At 38.8% G+C, this 14,315-nt stretch overlaps 1 protein-coding gene across 1 annotated transcript in view; it reads right to left on the bottom strand.

The window, feature by feature from the left end:
- Positions 1-5,525: 5,525 nt before the first annotated feature.
- EIF4G2 (eukaryotic translation initiation factor 4 gamma, 2) overlaps positions 5,526-14,315 on the bottom strand; it is a gene marked incomplete at its 5' end in the record, with an annotated part of 10,365 nt that continues 1,575 nt past the window's right edge. Inside the window, 18 exons of the mRNA XM_009587007.1 lie at positions 5,526-6,796; positions 7,099-7,220; positions 7,370-7,581; positions 8,066-8,270; positions 8,485-8,563; positions 8,639-8,725; positions 9,037-9,252; positions 9,337-9,441; positions 9,676-9,801; positions 10,598-10,711; positions 11,142-11,302; positions 11,392-11,533; positions 11,775-11,873; positions 11,957-12,040; positions 12,657-12,767; positions 13,207-13,358; positions 13,442-13,508; positions 13,603-13,734. Of these exons, the coding sequence (XP_009585302.1) occupies positions 6,731-6,796; positions 7,099-7,220; positions 7,370-7,581; positions 8,066-8,270; positions 8,485-8,563; positions 8,639-8,725; positions 9,037-9,252; positions 9,337-9,441; positions 9,676-9,801; positions 10,598-10,711; positions 11,142-11,302; positions 11,392-11,533; positions 11,775-11,873; positions 11,957-12,040; positions 12,657-12,767; positions 13,207-13,358; positions 13,442-13,508; positions 13,603-13,734 (2,280 nt within the window). The remainder of the gene's footprint in view (positions 6,797-7,098; positions 7,221-7,369; positions 7,582-8,065; positions 8,271-8,484; positions 8,564-8,638; positions 8,726-9,036; positions 9,253-9,336; positions 9,442-9,675; positions 9,802-10,597; positions 10,712-11,141; positions 11,303-11,391; positions 11,534-11,774; positions 11,874-11,956; positions 12,041-12,656; positions 12,768-13,206; positions 13,359-13,441; positions 13,509-13,602; positions 13,735-14,315) is intronic.

Below are 14,315 nucleotides of genomic sequence, written 5' to 3'. Positions count from 1 at the left end.
ATATAAAATATGTATATAATGTACATATACATAGATACAAAATACACATATGTGTATGTGTATATACATATAGAAAAAAACAAGGCGTTAAGTACTTCCTCTGCTCTATGCATCTGGCTCACAAGGAATGCAGAGATGGCCTAACGCGCATGCTTGGCGCCTTGTTTATTACTTTGCTGTGGAGAGCAACTGTTTTGTAAAGGAGCAGCTGTGAACTGGTTCTCCAGACTTGTATTTGTATGATGTCACCTTATTGCTGAATCATAATGGCAGTGTAGTATCACAGGAATCTGCAAAGTTTATTTCCTCAGAATGTAAATTCCCAACACAAAAGAGTATTAGACTTTGGGTTCATAATTTGACTAATGTATAGGAAAAACGTTAAGAGACCAATTCCAATTAAATATATTTTCAAGTATCTGATCATAGCATGGGTCCCTGAGCCGATGCAGATGACAGTACTAGCCCTGGCTAACAGCAGAAACAAAGCCTCTACCACAGTGAACTCTAACTTTGGTGTACTTTAGTATTATTTTGAATATTTAATTTAAATCTGCAAGATTCCCGAGGAAGGCCAGTCACCCACTATTCTACGCTCTAAAGCGATTAAATCTTCAACTGTCTATGAAGTTTGAAAGAATATGCAATTATTCCTTAAAGGGTTAAACAAAATCACCATATAAATGCAAATCAAACCTTCACCTGTATTTCAATTTTAATTTTAACGTTCTTGGTAACTTACCCTTTACTTCTCAAATTTCACTTTGTCCTACCAAAAAGAACATCTATTTTATAACAGAACAAATTCTATAAACTCTTCATCCTCCACACACTTTATCAAACCAGTTAAAGATCCCTTCTCCTTTAACAAGCTTTAGTGTTTTGCATAGCTTCTCAGATAATAAAATTCTGGGAATACTTCACACATCAGATCCTCCAAGCACTTTCACTGCCGACATAAACAAAAACTAAATGTAAGATGTACGTTGTTATAAACTTTAAAATATTTGAAGATAAAAATCCCACTCAAGATAGTTGCTTTCCTCACTCCAGCCATGTGTTTATGCCAAGTGTAACTCTGTTGTCATGGCTGCTCAGTCAACTCATTAAAAATAACATTTCACTAGTCTCCAACCACCAGCTGTATGGATTCTGTTAGAGGAAATGGATCTGGGCTCTAGAAAATGAATCCAGATGAGCCTGTATCACTTCAACATCACATTAAAAGCCATCCCGTTCAAGAAACTCCTTCTACCTAAAGAATCTTACTCAGTCCCCCAACCTCAGAGGTAAAGGCCTGATTTTGTTCCAGAGAATTCTTGGGCATTTAGAAATGAAGCTTATTCTGCAATACCTGGATGGGAGTGGATCCAGGGGGATACTGTAACTGCTCTGTATCTTGATAGCAAAGGTCTTCCATGCAGCTGCTTTTGAAGCAATGGCAAGCCTTCTGTGGAGATCTTGGCTTGGTTGTTCTGGAAGCAGATGCAGAACTCTGCAGAAATCTCAAAGCCGTATTAATATAGTCTCCTTTAAATTACTAGTTCTGTTAAACCCTATTATCTGCAACTATAGATCTGCTGTACAATTCTTTTCTTCCGTTACAGTGAGCAGCTTAAGTCTCAGCTCCATATGGTTATTTCTGTTTTGCTTTTGAAGACACAACATATGAGTAACTGTACCAATTCATAGATGTGCCTGTAAGCAGACTTTGCCCCCCTGAACTGAGACCATATCTGCCTGTAAAGGCAAGACAACTGCTCAATACTTCCAGTCTCTGGCCAACATAATTCAAGATAAAAAGCAGCAATGATAAAGTTACAAGAAGATGCGGCAATTTATGTGAGGTGAGGGAAAAAGTAGCTTTACACAAGTGTATTTGATAATTGAGTATCTTTGTGTGACATCTTGACACATTCTGCCACTAGTCTCACATTCTGATTTCCATTTTCCGTATTTGTTCAAATTATAATTGTATGAAGTCACTGGCTTCAAAACTGGTTTGTATTCAATGCAAATAATTACTTAAGCAACTTGTCTTCAGAACTAACATATGGGTTTCACATGGTGAGAATATTCAAAAAATATTTGAGCCCAGGCCCCGTTTTAACCACAGTATACTTATGTCTCAGCAATTCTATATTATTTCAACATAAGGTAACATACATCACCACCCTCCTTTAGTTCTGTAGCCTGACCCCTCCTTCCAGGAGGGTGCAAAGCATTTATTGCTGCTTTATTCTCTCCCAAACACACCTCATTATCACCCTTGCTTCCCTAGTTCAGTGTGGTACTGTGCCCCACCCAGCCCTTCAGCTGCTGACCTTGACCAGACACAGATCAGTTGCAGGTAACTCCTGTAATAGCCCCACATCAATTCCCCACCCTAAAGGGGGTGAGGTGGAACAGGAGAGAACACAGGCAACTGTAGGAGTTGCACTACTGCTATTCATCAACTTTCAAAGTATCAACCTCCTCCCTCCTGATTTCCTCTAGGTTAAGGGAATGCTTGTGACATCGGCAGTGCCCCATACTCCAAACCCCTTGCACACAGGGTAAGGACACGCCAACATACTTCCGTTTGCCACAGTTAAGACCTTAGATGAGCCGTCTTTGAAGTAAGCACTGTAGCAAGCAACAGCTGATAAATGTAGGTTTCTCCAGGTATGTGAGAGTAAGCTCTCCCCTTCAGTGTGCTGCACCGGCTCTCTGGTAACTGATTTTAGAGAATAAGTATGAACGGGCAATAAACTCATTTTTTATCAGTCACTGCAGCTGCTAGCCTAGATTGCAACATAAGCTATGATAATTCATGTTTCAGATGCATTCTAAAAATTTACAGCAACTATTATTAAAGACTGTGCTAAAGTATCTCATCATCATTTGCATTTATTCACACCTCTGGAAAACAACTCCAACTCCAAATAGCATTCAGGTGGAAGCTTCCATCTGCTAAAAGCAGGTCACCTAAGTCACACTCACAAAAATTTTGTTCTGTACCCAACCTCCTCCCCGCAACCCCCTAAGGCCTCTTCCTGCAATTTTCCCCAAGAAAAATGATGCCTGTACAGTTACGAAGATGTTTTGACTCTTGGAAACTTTGATCAGAACACTTCCCTGAAATATCTAAATTAAACCTAACTAAGCACCACAGACAGTTGCAGCTTGAAAAAGAAATCTCATCTTCTACTGGTATAAACACTACAGCAGTCCAACTATTATGCTTCTTATTTCTTGGAAAAGGTGAGAATTCACAGCAACTGCTCATTTTCAATAACCAACCCCTAACTTCTCTTGCAGGAACCTTTAAATCTGATATGAATTGACTCGTTTAAATGGACACACTTTTCACCACTTTGCTGCCAAGTACACCAGGCAACTCTGACACACGGAAGTGAAGTTTCCTGAATGGCAACTGCAACCTAGTTCAGCATTTCAGAAGGTAAACTTCATGACTGTAACAAATATGCAATGTGTTTAATATGCAATTTTTCCCAATCTTCCTGTGAGTGTATGTTATACCTAACATTTAACAAAATTAATACTAATAAAACCAGTTATCATTGATCAGTTATATTGGTTTAATTTTGACTGACTTCACTATTTCAAATGGAGTATGCTCTATTTACATTTGAAGTACAATGCAACTCATAGTTAAAAGCCACATGAAAGTTAGACCAACTGAACACCCATCCCCTTTTCCAGATCGACTTAGTCACAAGCACTGCAGTCAAGCACTAAAAACGTTAACAAGTAGCTGAAGATCAAGTTAAGATGCTCCTTTTTCCTTTCTATGGAAATACCCTTTTGATGTATACGCTGCAGTTTTAAGAGCCATTTTTCAAGAAACCCAATCTGTTCGTACTAACTGCATGTAAATTTTGCCAGTGTCTCATGATGGAGAGTAATTCTACAGTTTAGTTGCATTTTCTACTGCATACGTTCTATTCCACATTTTTGGTCATGGTTCTTACATTTTACTCTTCCCTAACAGAGTTCCTAATTCAGTGACTAGTTATAAACAAGTCAAGCAGTAAAGCCTCCATGCACAAGTACATAAGATCGTAGTAATTACATTTTAGACTGGGCAAGAATACAAGGCTTAGTCATGCTATTCAAACAATTTACAGCTGCCAGCTTAACGTTCTCCAAAACTTTGGCAAAACAAAAGATAGTTGCAGGTTCTGGTTCTATTCTCCTGAAGTTTTGACTGGGAATTGTTTTTACTTGCACCTCCTCCTTCTATTACTGCCCTTTTCTCTCACCTCTACAGTAAACTTAGTTGGAAACTACTAGTTAGGATTGTTCTTTCATGACTTGTGGTTCCTCCCTCTCTTCAGCTTTGCAGCACATGGGAATGAAGTATATTATGTATCTAGTAACACGTAACTGAAGTACATAAGAAGTACTATTATAGTGGCATGCACCACTAAAACCGATCAGCTGTAACAGCAAAGTTTAAACACAAGTGAAACTAACAACAGACTTAGAGAAACACAACCCTGTTACTGAAACAATGCTGAATTTCATTATACTGCATCTTACTATACTCAAACTAAAACTGCAATTCTGAAACAGCAAAATTTGGAATTAGTTAGGAGCAAATGAACCTTGAAACTATACTTACGTTCCTCTGTCCCAGTAAGGGCTATTTAACAGCATGATGTTGATAAGTATATAGGACATCCACTTGAAAAGCATCTTTATCTACCCAAGAATGGAAATGAAGTAAGGGGTATACCCCACAGCCCCTGTAAATCTAGCATTAATTAAATTCCTCTACAGCTAGGAAAGGAAATACTTTCATAAACTGAAGATTACTCTGCGTTATGATTGGGAGGACAACGTACCATTAACAACTTTTTTGGAGGCCCCATGATGTCACTGCTAGCCACTGTTACACAGAAGTAATCAAAAGCAGCCAGCTCCTGACCTCAAGCCGCTTAAGTGTAGTTAGTGCTTTCCTTTTTCTTTTAATTGAACTAGAATCCACAGAAATATCCTGCTCTCCTATTTACTGCTAGGTATGCCACATTTCTGAAATGCAGAAACAGTGTTTAAGTGTCATGGAATTTTTGTTAGCAATTCAAGAAGTTAAATACCTTTTATGAATGTCACTTGGTTTACAGAAGCACGGTACCTTGATTTACTGGGCTATACATTGTACAGCAAGTTACTGAGGCATCTGAAGAAACTCACTGAAGGAATCTAAGTTACAAGTATAGAAGAGGCCACTACCTGTAACCGTAGGGTAGGAAGCCTGCCTTTCACAGCAAAAATGAAAGAACCAGACCCACTCTCTCAGTCACGGCACTTTAAGGTGCATAAATGCAAACTATGCCTCCCCTCAGAGCAGGCCCTTTCACCATCTGTAGTTTTCTTGTGCTCCACTTTTTCATCTCCCATGATGCAGAAGACTAGCCTAAAGCACTTCCAGCACTGGCCAACTACTGTTTTGCCATTCAACAGTGAAAGTCTGAGTTATCAACGAGGAAAAAAAAAACTTCACTAGGCCAAGGTTCTAGGAAGTAAGGTGTTTTGAGTATTTAATAGATGACATTTCAAGCCTGTACAATGCAACATCATTAAACTGTTTTGTGGGGTTTTTTGCCAATTTAAGAAACAGGCAGCTAGCAGTCAGTGCCACTTGATTAGAAAACACGCATGTGACCTGGGGAAAGTTCAAAGCATTAGGAAATAAAAAAGCACATACTCACTGATAAAGCATACATTGGACCACAAAGCAAACTCCTACCATTTCTTGAGCAGAATCTTCCTCGTGTCACAGCAAGTCTGTAGTGTCTAAATCTTGTCTGTGACCATATTTAGAATTCATTTGCGTGTTAAGACAATTACTATAAAAAAAATCTTAAGATGGTCCCAATCTAAGTCAACTCCCACTGATGTTTCCTTCCGTAAGTAAACTAGATGTCAGTCAAAGCTTTTCTACTGGGAGACATTCAGAAACAAGTCAAGTATCACAATGTTTATTGATAGATACAAGTATATAAAATCAGGGCATGAACATGTCTTGATAAATTAAGTAGACTTAATTTCAGTACTATAATAGAGGGACCAATTCAAATTTCTCACCATGTCATGTTTCACACCCACAAAAACCTCTTCCAAAGGGCATTAAACCATCTCCTCAGCTGATCAGTTTTTGTGCAAGTAAACTGTTTCTTTTAAAAAGACTTGTGCACTTGCCCAGGCTCAAGGATATTAAAACCTAGCACATAAAGCCCATTACTAGAGGTAGAAATACAGGCAATATACTATTACGGCAACAACCATCGATTACAGTTAAGGATTCTCTGTAACAACCAAATGGATAATCAAATATTGCAACAACTCAAGTATTACACTGAGCAAAGTGCATTTCTACAGTATTCAGTGTTGCTATTCAGTTTTCTAACTTAAAAACAGCCTATGATAACTGGCAGCAAAGAAGACCCTTGCAACAGACTGCTTCTGCTCGAGAACTTATGATGTAATTATTGCATGCTGCTAATACACTGTTATCTAAACATTAAAGATACTCTAAAATATTTTTATTGTAGACTATTAAGACATACTACAAAAACCTTTCGCAGAAGATACCCTATTGACATACTTCTGCTTTAAATATTGTGAAACATTACAGCGGAATGAATTTTCGCAGTGGTTAGGTCAAATGCAGTTACATCATAGCAACAGTATGTTTGCACGATTTAAGGCTTTGGCTGGTTCTTTAGTCAGCTTCTTCTTCAGATTCTTCTTCTTCAGCAGTTTCCAGCCAGGTTAGCCATTGGTTTACCTGCAGTTACATAAAATTGGTTTAAGGCAGCAGAATTATTACCCCCCACTATGTACTTCTGCAGAATACTGCTTTTTTCCCCAACTCATTTTAAAGATCTTTCAGCTACACTTTGCACTAAAAGTAGGTCTCTAGTAAAGAAAAAAGATGTACTTCCATCTTGCCTCACTCCTTCCTAATGAAATACTCCATAAAGTTTCTAGATATTAAGAAGTTTTAAACACTGTTTTAACGTTCTTGAACACTCCAGTGCAACAGAGATCACAAAAGACAAATCTCTACTCTAGTGTTAGCAAATTTACCTGGAATAAAGCTTTGCCCTTCCCTGGAAACTCTTGAGTAATATCTTCTTTCCATGCCAAGAAGGCTTCTTCTTCAATGATTTCCATGTCATAGAAATGAACAAAGAAGCGCAGTAACATGCCTATGGACGTAAATTGAAACTTCATCAGCTTTATAACCCTTCTAAACAGCTTACTTGACTAAGAAATGTAGTGACAAGCCTGAAAGCCATACAGAGACACAAGCAAGCAAACACAACTTGAATTTTGGATAAGATCTCGATGCACATACCTTTTGGAAAGTTATTGTTGTAGCAGTGCACCTGGAGTGCATATAAAGCACTCACTTGCAGATCAACATGGTCATGGAGGAACTTCTGCATTACCGGCTTGAAGGAAAGAAGCAGTTGTTTTTCCTGCTCTAGCTGCTCTTTAGATGGAACAGATGAAGAATCCGATTCGTCACTAGGTGGGTTTACTTCACTAGAAATATACTGCAAGAAACTAGACAAAAAAAAAAAAAAGGTAAATTCTGTAAACTGGTAAGCAGCTAGATTTCATGTTCTGAAACAGTAAGACAAGTCCTCTCAAGTTCAGTTTGCTAGCTATTACAAACAAGCAGGAGGGTATTGCTAGTATCAGCAGTTAGGTACGTGCACAGTGGATTAATATTGTGGTTGACTGCACCACAAAAATCCTAATTTTACTTATGTTATGGCTCTGAAACATTTGAGAAAAAGAATACACAGGTCTAGACTTCTCCTTTCCAAGCAAAAGCAACACTTCACACTGATGCAAGCCTGGAGACTTGCTTTTCTTCTCAAATACAATGGGTTTTTAATACATGGGAGGTTCACCCAGAACAATTTACCTCCCCGTGTACTGTAACTTTTTCTACACAGAGCTACGTATCAGCCTTTACAGAGTTAGTGACTTATTGGTAGCTTAACAAAACATGTGCCTAAGCTGTATCAAGATAGCACCTCACCTGGTCATCAATATATTCACAAATCCCTTATCTACATGAAGTTTGGGTGAAATGTTATCTTTAATCCACTTATAGATGGCTTGAGGGGATGGATCCGATTTTATTTGCTTTAGCAGTTCCTTCTCCAGTTTCAGAAGCGGGAACAAGAAGCTAAGCCCCTTCCCTTCTAAGATCTCCAGCATGCGGTCCTTGTTCTGGTCAATTTCTGACAAGTAAATAGGAAAGACACACTTAAGTGCTGGTGCTAATCAAAACCTATAATCAATGGTTCATGGGAACACCATTCTTAAGAATCATGACAGTTGATTGCATCAAAATAACCTTGTACGTTATTTTACTCTGGTGTAAAAAACTAAAGGAAAAAACATCTTGCATACGCTAACATGAGGTGTCAATAAGAGCTATATGGGAACTCTTACCTGGTAACATTTTCTGCATATTCACTTTGCTTTGTTGGAACAATTCTGTTAGCCATTCACGATCTTGTAACTTAGCTAACTGCTGAAGGCAAAGCAGGAAGAGAGGGAAATGGGTGCCACTTTCCAGTGGTTGAGCCAGTTCGGAAATGCTCACCAGTTCTGAAATAATGGCACGGGCTGCGAACTGTGCTAAGTAGGATTTCACCAATGGGATGTCCACCTCCAGTTTGGGGTGGAATGCCTAAGAAACAGTAAACACACAAGTTGAAATTCTGAAGTAATTTTGTTCTTGTGCACAGTAATACTCTTACTACGCAGGAGTCTCGCATTTCTGCATTGAATCACTTGCCAAGAGTTCCCCACTTCCAGTTCCTGAAATGCTGTACCTACATTTCTTCCTTTCATCCCTTTTTATGCCCCTCACAGGTTTATACATTATTTTTACCTCCTCAGATCAAGAGGACTGCGAAAAATTTGCATGCTGCCTTTACGCAAGCTGAACATCATGAACAGCAAAGCAACAAGGACTGTGAGCCTATTAGATTGCAGTACCTGCATGAAGTTGTCACTTGTGGCTATTCCCTCCTGCTTGAGCAAGCTGATCAAAGTACTTGCTTTCTCTTTGTCTTCATCTGATCTATCTAGGGATTGAATGATTACTTTGCTCAACATCTCAGGAATGAAGTGTTTTGGAGCTCTCATTTCTCTCACAGTATTGACAGCATCATTAGCATTTCCATTGTTCAGATACTCAGTCACAACGGCTTCCTAGAGGAAAAAAAAAAAGTGTAGTTAAACATTCATTTTTAAAGAGCACATACATGGCTTTAAGAAGCACTATTACATACTTACAGTTTGTTTAAGTAGCTCTTCTTTAGAAGGAGGTGGTTTCTTGGTGGTCTTTGCAGGTTTTTCTTGTATAAGTGGTGGATTTGTTTTAAGACCAAGTTGAGGAGGCTGAAAAAGACAGTACCAGAATTTTTTTTCTGTGCAGTACACATTTATATCAAGTTTAAGAACACTAAATATGTACAAAGGCAGATGAAAGTCGAATTGGGTTTTCAGGCATTCTTTTTGTATACCCTGCTCCGTGCAATCTCTCTCCCTTCCCATATTAGAAAGTGGTTTAAGTTTTACATGCATGAAGAAATTTAAGTATAGCCAAAAATATACAGTAATTTTTATATTTACCTGTCCCAAAGGTGGTGTCTGAGTGCGTGGTGGTTGAGCACTAGGAGGAATCATAGTTATCTGGGGCTGAAGCTTTGGCACTTGATTTTTGTTCATTAGGAAAGACTGAGCAGGTCTCAGGCTAATCTGTAAACAGGTAAGTCAGAAAAAACTCAAACTGTTTCAAGTATTCTGACCAAGAATACACAGCCATGGACTCACACCAACTGATCCCACCGAAGCATGACTTTTCCGTTTCTACAATGTTAACACTCAAATACAGATTAAGCCACATGGGTACTGAAATTCCCCCAAAAGCATGACTTGATGAATCACAACTTGCTGCAAGTTACTGGTACTTAGTTCCGTTGGTATAAAGATCTGGAATTGCTCCTTTTAGATGCAGTATGTTAGAGACCCAAGAAGATACTTTGCATGTTTGCTGATGTATTTTACAGCCAAGATAAAACTCTACCAATTGCTCAGAAATCAGGATACGAGTCTGGTTAACACTCAAAATAACAATGCAATTTACTTTGCATTTGACATCTTGCCTATTAGCCAGTTCTTAAAAAAACAACAAAAAAATTTAGCCTGGTCCAGCACTTCAGGGTTGCTAAAGTTTAGGACTTTCTGAAGTTTTAATTAAGTGTATTGTTATCAGTATGATGCATGGGAACTGATGTCAGAGTAGTGTTCTTGGGGAGGTGTGGGGGAAGGAAGGGACACCCCAAGAAATTGCCCTCATATCTCAGTCTTGCTCATAGGACGCTGGATACCCTAAGGAAAGTGAGGGGTAAGGTGAAGGAGGAAGGGACAAAGGAGGAGGAGGAGGAGGAGAAGGAGAAAGAGTTCCAGCATTAGTCCTCATAATAACGCGTCTTGCTATAATCATTGGGCAATATTTAGAATAGGCTTTAAGTAATGTAGGCATGTAATGTACCTCATCTGCATTAAGCTGTCCTTTCTTAGAAAACCGAGGTGGCATATCCTTCGACTGTCCTTGTTGCTGGGATAAGAGTCCCTGATTCTGGTTATGGTAGAGCTGGCTTTGCCCCTATTTCAGAAAGGGAGATATAGAGAAAGAAGTGCAGATGATGGAGTGGCGTACATCATATGGTAAGTAGTACCAGAGGGACCAGAGGAACAAAGATTCTATTTGCCAGGAAGGGAGAAAGAAGGAGCAGGGGTGGTGGGAGAGTAGCATCTATCCCTAAAAACAGGGCTATCTTTTAAATTAAACACACCATTCTGACCCACCAAAGCCACATGCACCTTTTCTTGCAGTAAAAAAAAGTGTATTCCTTGCATCTCTTGCACAATTTAAAAAGTGGTTTAGAATTTTTGTATCAGCTGAGCATCAGTTCTTATCAGAATCAAATCTGAGGAAGTCTTTCAACATAAGCAGACTATAATCCATAACATACGCATCTGTAGAAGAGCTTCTAAACATGCTGAAGTCACCCTGTGAACAACATCTTCCTTACCTGACTTTTCAGAAAAGATTTGCCTAGTTCTCCAAACTGGGATTGAGCAGAAGGCATGAGGTGACCCCCATGGCCATTGAAAAGTTGGTTTGAACGATGGCGTCCCATGGTGGGTGAAAATCTATCCTGAATAACTCCTGGACCAGTACCAATTCCGCTACCTGTATTATTACAAAAACAAGACAATTTTAATTCTTGTTCAATACGGTACAACCACAGTCATCACATCAGCCTTGCAGTTTCAGTGTACCTGGCATTTGTCCGAACATATCAGCAAGCCCTCCGAGTGGGTCCCTGTCAAGTTTCATCCTGGGTGGCATAAACGGTCCCTCCAGAAAGAAGTCGCTTCTCATCCCTTGAGACATAGGAGCAGGAATAAAAACTCCCAGATCCTTTAAAACAGGAATTATAATTTTGGTAAATTTGCAGTAATAGTCCCTGAGAAAGTCAAGTTTTTAGCCTGGAACTATAGAAGTCCATCTGATTTTGACCCTTAACCCCTTACTGTTAACACTCTGCTGTGAGAACTATTCATAGGTGCACAGCTAAGTTTTGTGACATGAGTGAAGAGCATAAGGATTCACTTTAACACTTAAGCAAAAGCCAAGCACAAGACTCACATGCAACACTTACTTTTACTGCATCTTGACGGATTTGATTGATAGTCTTTGGTCCATTGTCAAGAAAAGCTTTGCGAGGAACCCAGTTGTGTTCTCTCAACTCCACAGTATCCTTGGAACATAATGAATTATTAGGACAGGATTCAAGACAACTTTGCGAGAAAAATAAAGCAGTAAGCCATTTTATCATCATACCTGCAGCAGGAAACGAATCCTTGCTGGCAATTCCTTACTTGACATCAAGGAGCGCATACGGGCAAAGTACTGATCCATTAAGGACTGGGGGGAAAAAAGTGATGTTACACGTGAGGGCTAATTCTATCAATGTCTTGAGTGTTTTCAGGAAACGTGACCACATTCATGACATCTAAGATCAAATAATAGAACAGACTGCCCTTTCCTGCTATCTCACTCTCCTTGATGGCAGTAGAGCTTAAGGAAAGCTAATGCATCAAGACATCTCATCTGAGTCAAAGATGAAAACCTGCCGAAATTATCATTACTATGACACCATTTCAAGTTTGCATTCAGAACTCGCAAGTCAAGGTCCAAAATACATCTGTCAGATCACCTAGTTATGTTCAGAACAGAGTTCCTCACCACATCTTTTCAAGCAGCATTTAGAGAAACAACATCCTTACTTTTATGACTTGCTAATGACCCTAACTGCATTTTGGAAAGACATTTAAAACCATTTCAAAGATTGGCTCCTTTTGCTATCAGGAGATTTGATACAGGAGCAATAGTTGGCATGCTTGCTCTCTGAAAGTCAGACCTCAGTTTTGTACTTATGAAAAGAATATTGAATACAGAAGGTTCAGGCAATTAAAGTCTTAGCCACGGAATTTAACTAGTTTAATGACTAGTTTAACAACTGCAGTGAATATGCACATACCTTGGCTTTTGCATGGTCTAATCTAGGTCCCACTGTCCTCATTATCTGACAGAGGCACTCCAAATCCTCCCCCATATCTTTGAGTTGGACTCTCTTCTTCTTTTCCAAAAGCTGAAATATTAAAGGGGAATTAGGTATCTCAACATATTATAAATGACAATTTATAGCAAGTGACAACTTTGTACACAGGGACACGCAGAAAAATTTCATCTTGTTCTGAAGACAAAGAGATCTGAAAATTAGTTTCTAAGAATTGCTAATTGAAGTACTTATTACTCAGTAAGTGTATGTACTTTGAAGTACCTGTGGTACTTCTGTCTAGGCCAAACTACATCTTCACTTGGAGACAATTCCCATGGCTTTGAACAAAGCCAATTTTACTTTTTAATCACACCAATTTTGTTTATTTCAAACAGTGGGGAGTAGATAACTGACAGGAAACATTTTTGTAGCATTTTAGGCTCCAAGATTCCTAAAGCGGCGAACATTTACATTTTTTAGTTTAGAAGTCCTATTTTGCTCTTAGCCCCCACCCAATCTGAATACTCACTGTTTTGATGCACTTATGAAGGATAGATTCATGAATAAGATCAAGCTTGCCAAGTTCTCCAATGAATTTGATGTTCCCCAGCATCTTGATCTTGGCAATGGCTCTCTGTTCCTCCTCCTCAGGGAGGAGGGGACCATCATGCTTATCATAGACTGGAAAACAAAGAAGCCTGTTTAACATGGCTGTGCAAAGAGAAGATAAATAAATTCTGTATTAAAGTGGTTTTAAAGCTTACTATCAACATTTCTGGTTCGGTTTTCAAATTCATCTTGAAGTTTAGATATTAGGAGGCGTCTGAATGTCTAAGAAAAAGAGAACAAAGAAAACAATTAAGCTAATCAGTGCAACTATACATACTAGCAAAGTTTATCATCCCAGATTGAGAGAGATACTCACTGTGCTTTGCTTCTGTCCTGGATGACTCTCTGCTGATGGGCCATCAAAGTTGGGTGCATCTTCTGCTAGTCGCAGACATAGTTGAGCATACAGTGAGCTATACTTGGGCTCTTCAAGGGCTTTGTCTACGATCTAAATAAATTTATTTTGAGTAAGGTAGCATGTAGTAGGATGCAAATGTTATTAGGAAAGTGAGTTGCACGGTACGCAATGGACTATTACTACTCTATGTGATCTAGGACATCTAACTGTTTTTTGCTATTTCATCAAACATACAGATATAATGGATTTTGTTTTAACACTAGTCTTAATGCTGAAGCAAAGGAAAAAAGCTACTCTGTGCTACCAAAGAGCTTCTATAATCCTTATCCAATGAATGGGATGAATTTGAAGTTTATCATCCGAACACCGAAGTTAGTATCGCCAATCTGATCTCAGATTAAACAAAATGACATGATAGTTAAATCAGCATACCACCAAGAGGACACCTGTGGTAGCTTTTCCAAGGCCATTAGGCTTGTTTGTCAGGAGAACAGGAAGAGGAAGAGGGGGACCAGGGAAGTAAGACTGCTAACTAGCATTTTAGGTTATTTAAAAAAAAAAAAAAAAAAAAGAAAAAAAAAAAATCCCCAATCACATTTAGAGATTCTTGAGACTTCTAAAACAGGAAGTTAGAGCATTAAGTCTACTTCCTCCCTATTATTTTTACACAA

This window comes from Fulmarus glacialis, unplaced genomic scaffold (assembly GCF_000690835.1).
Source record: "Fulmarus glacialis isolate BGI_N327 unplaced genomic scaffold, ASM69083v1 scaffold8051, whole genome shotgun sequence".
In the NCBI taxonomy this organism is placed as follows: domain Eukaryota; kingdom Metazoa; phylum Chordata; class Aves; order Procellariiformes; family Procellariidae; genus Fulmarus; species Fulmarus glacialis.
Note: the sequence above shows the minus strand (reverse complement) of the source record. Positions and strands in the feature narration are given on the sequence as shown.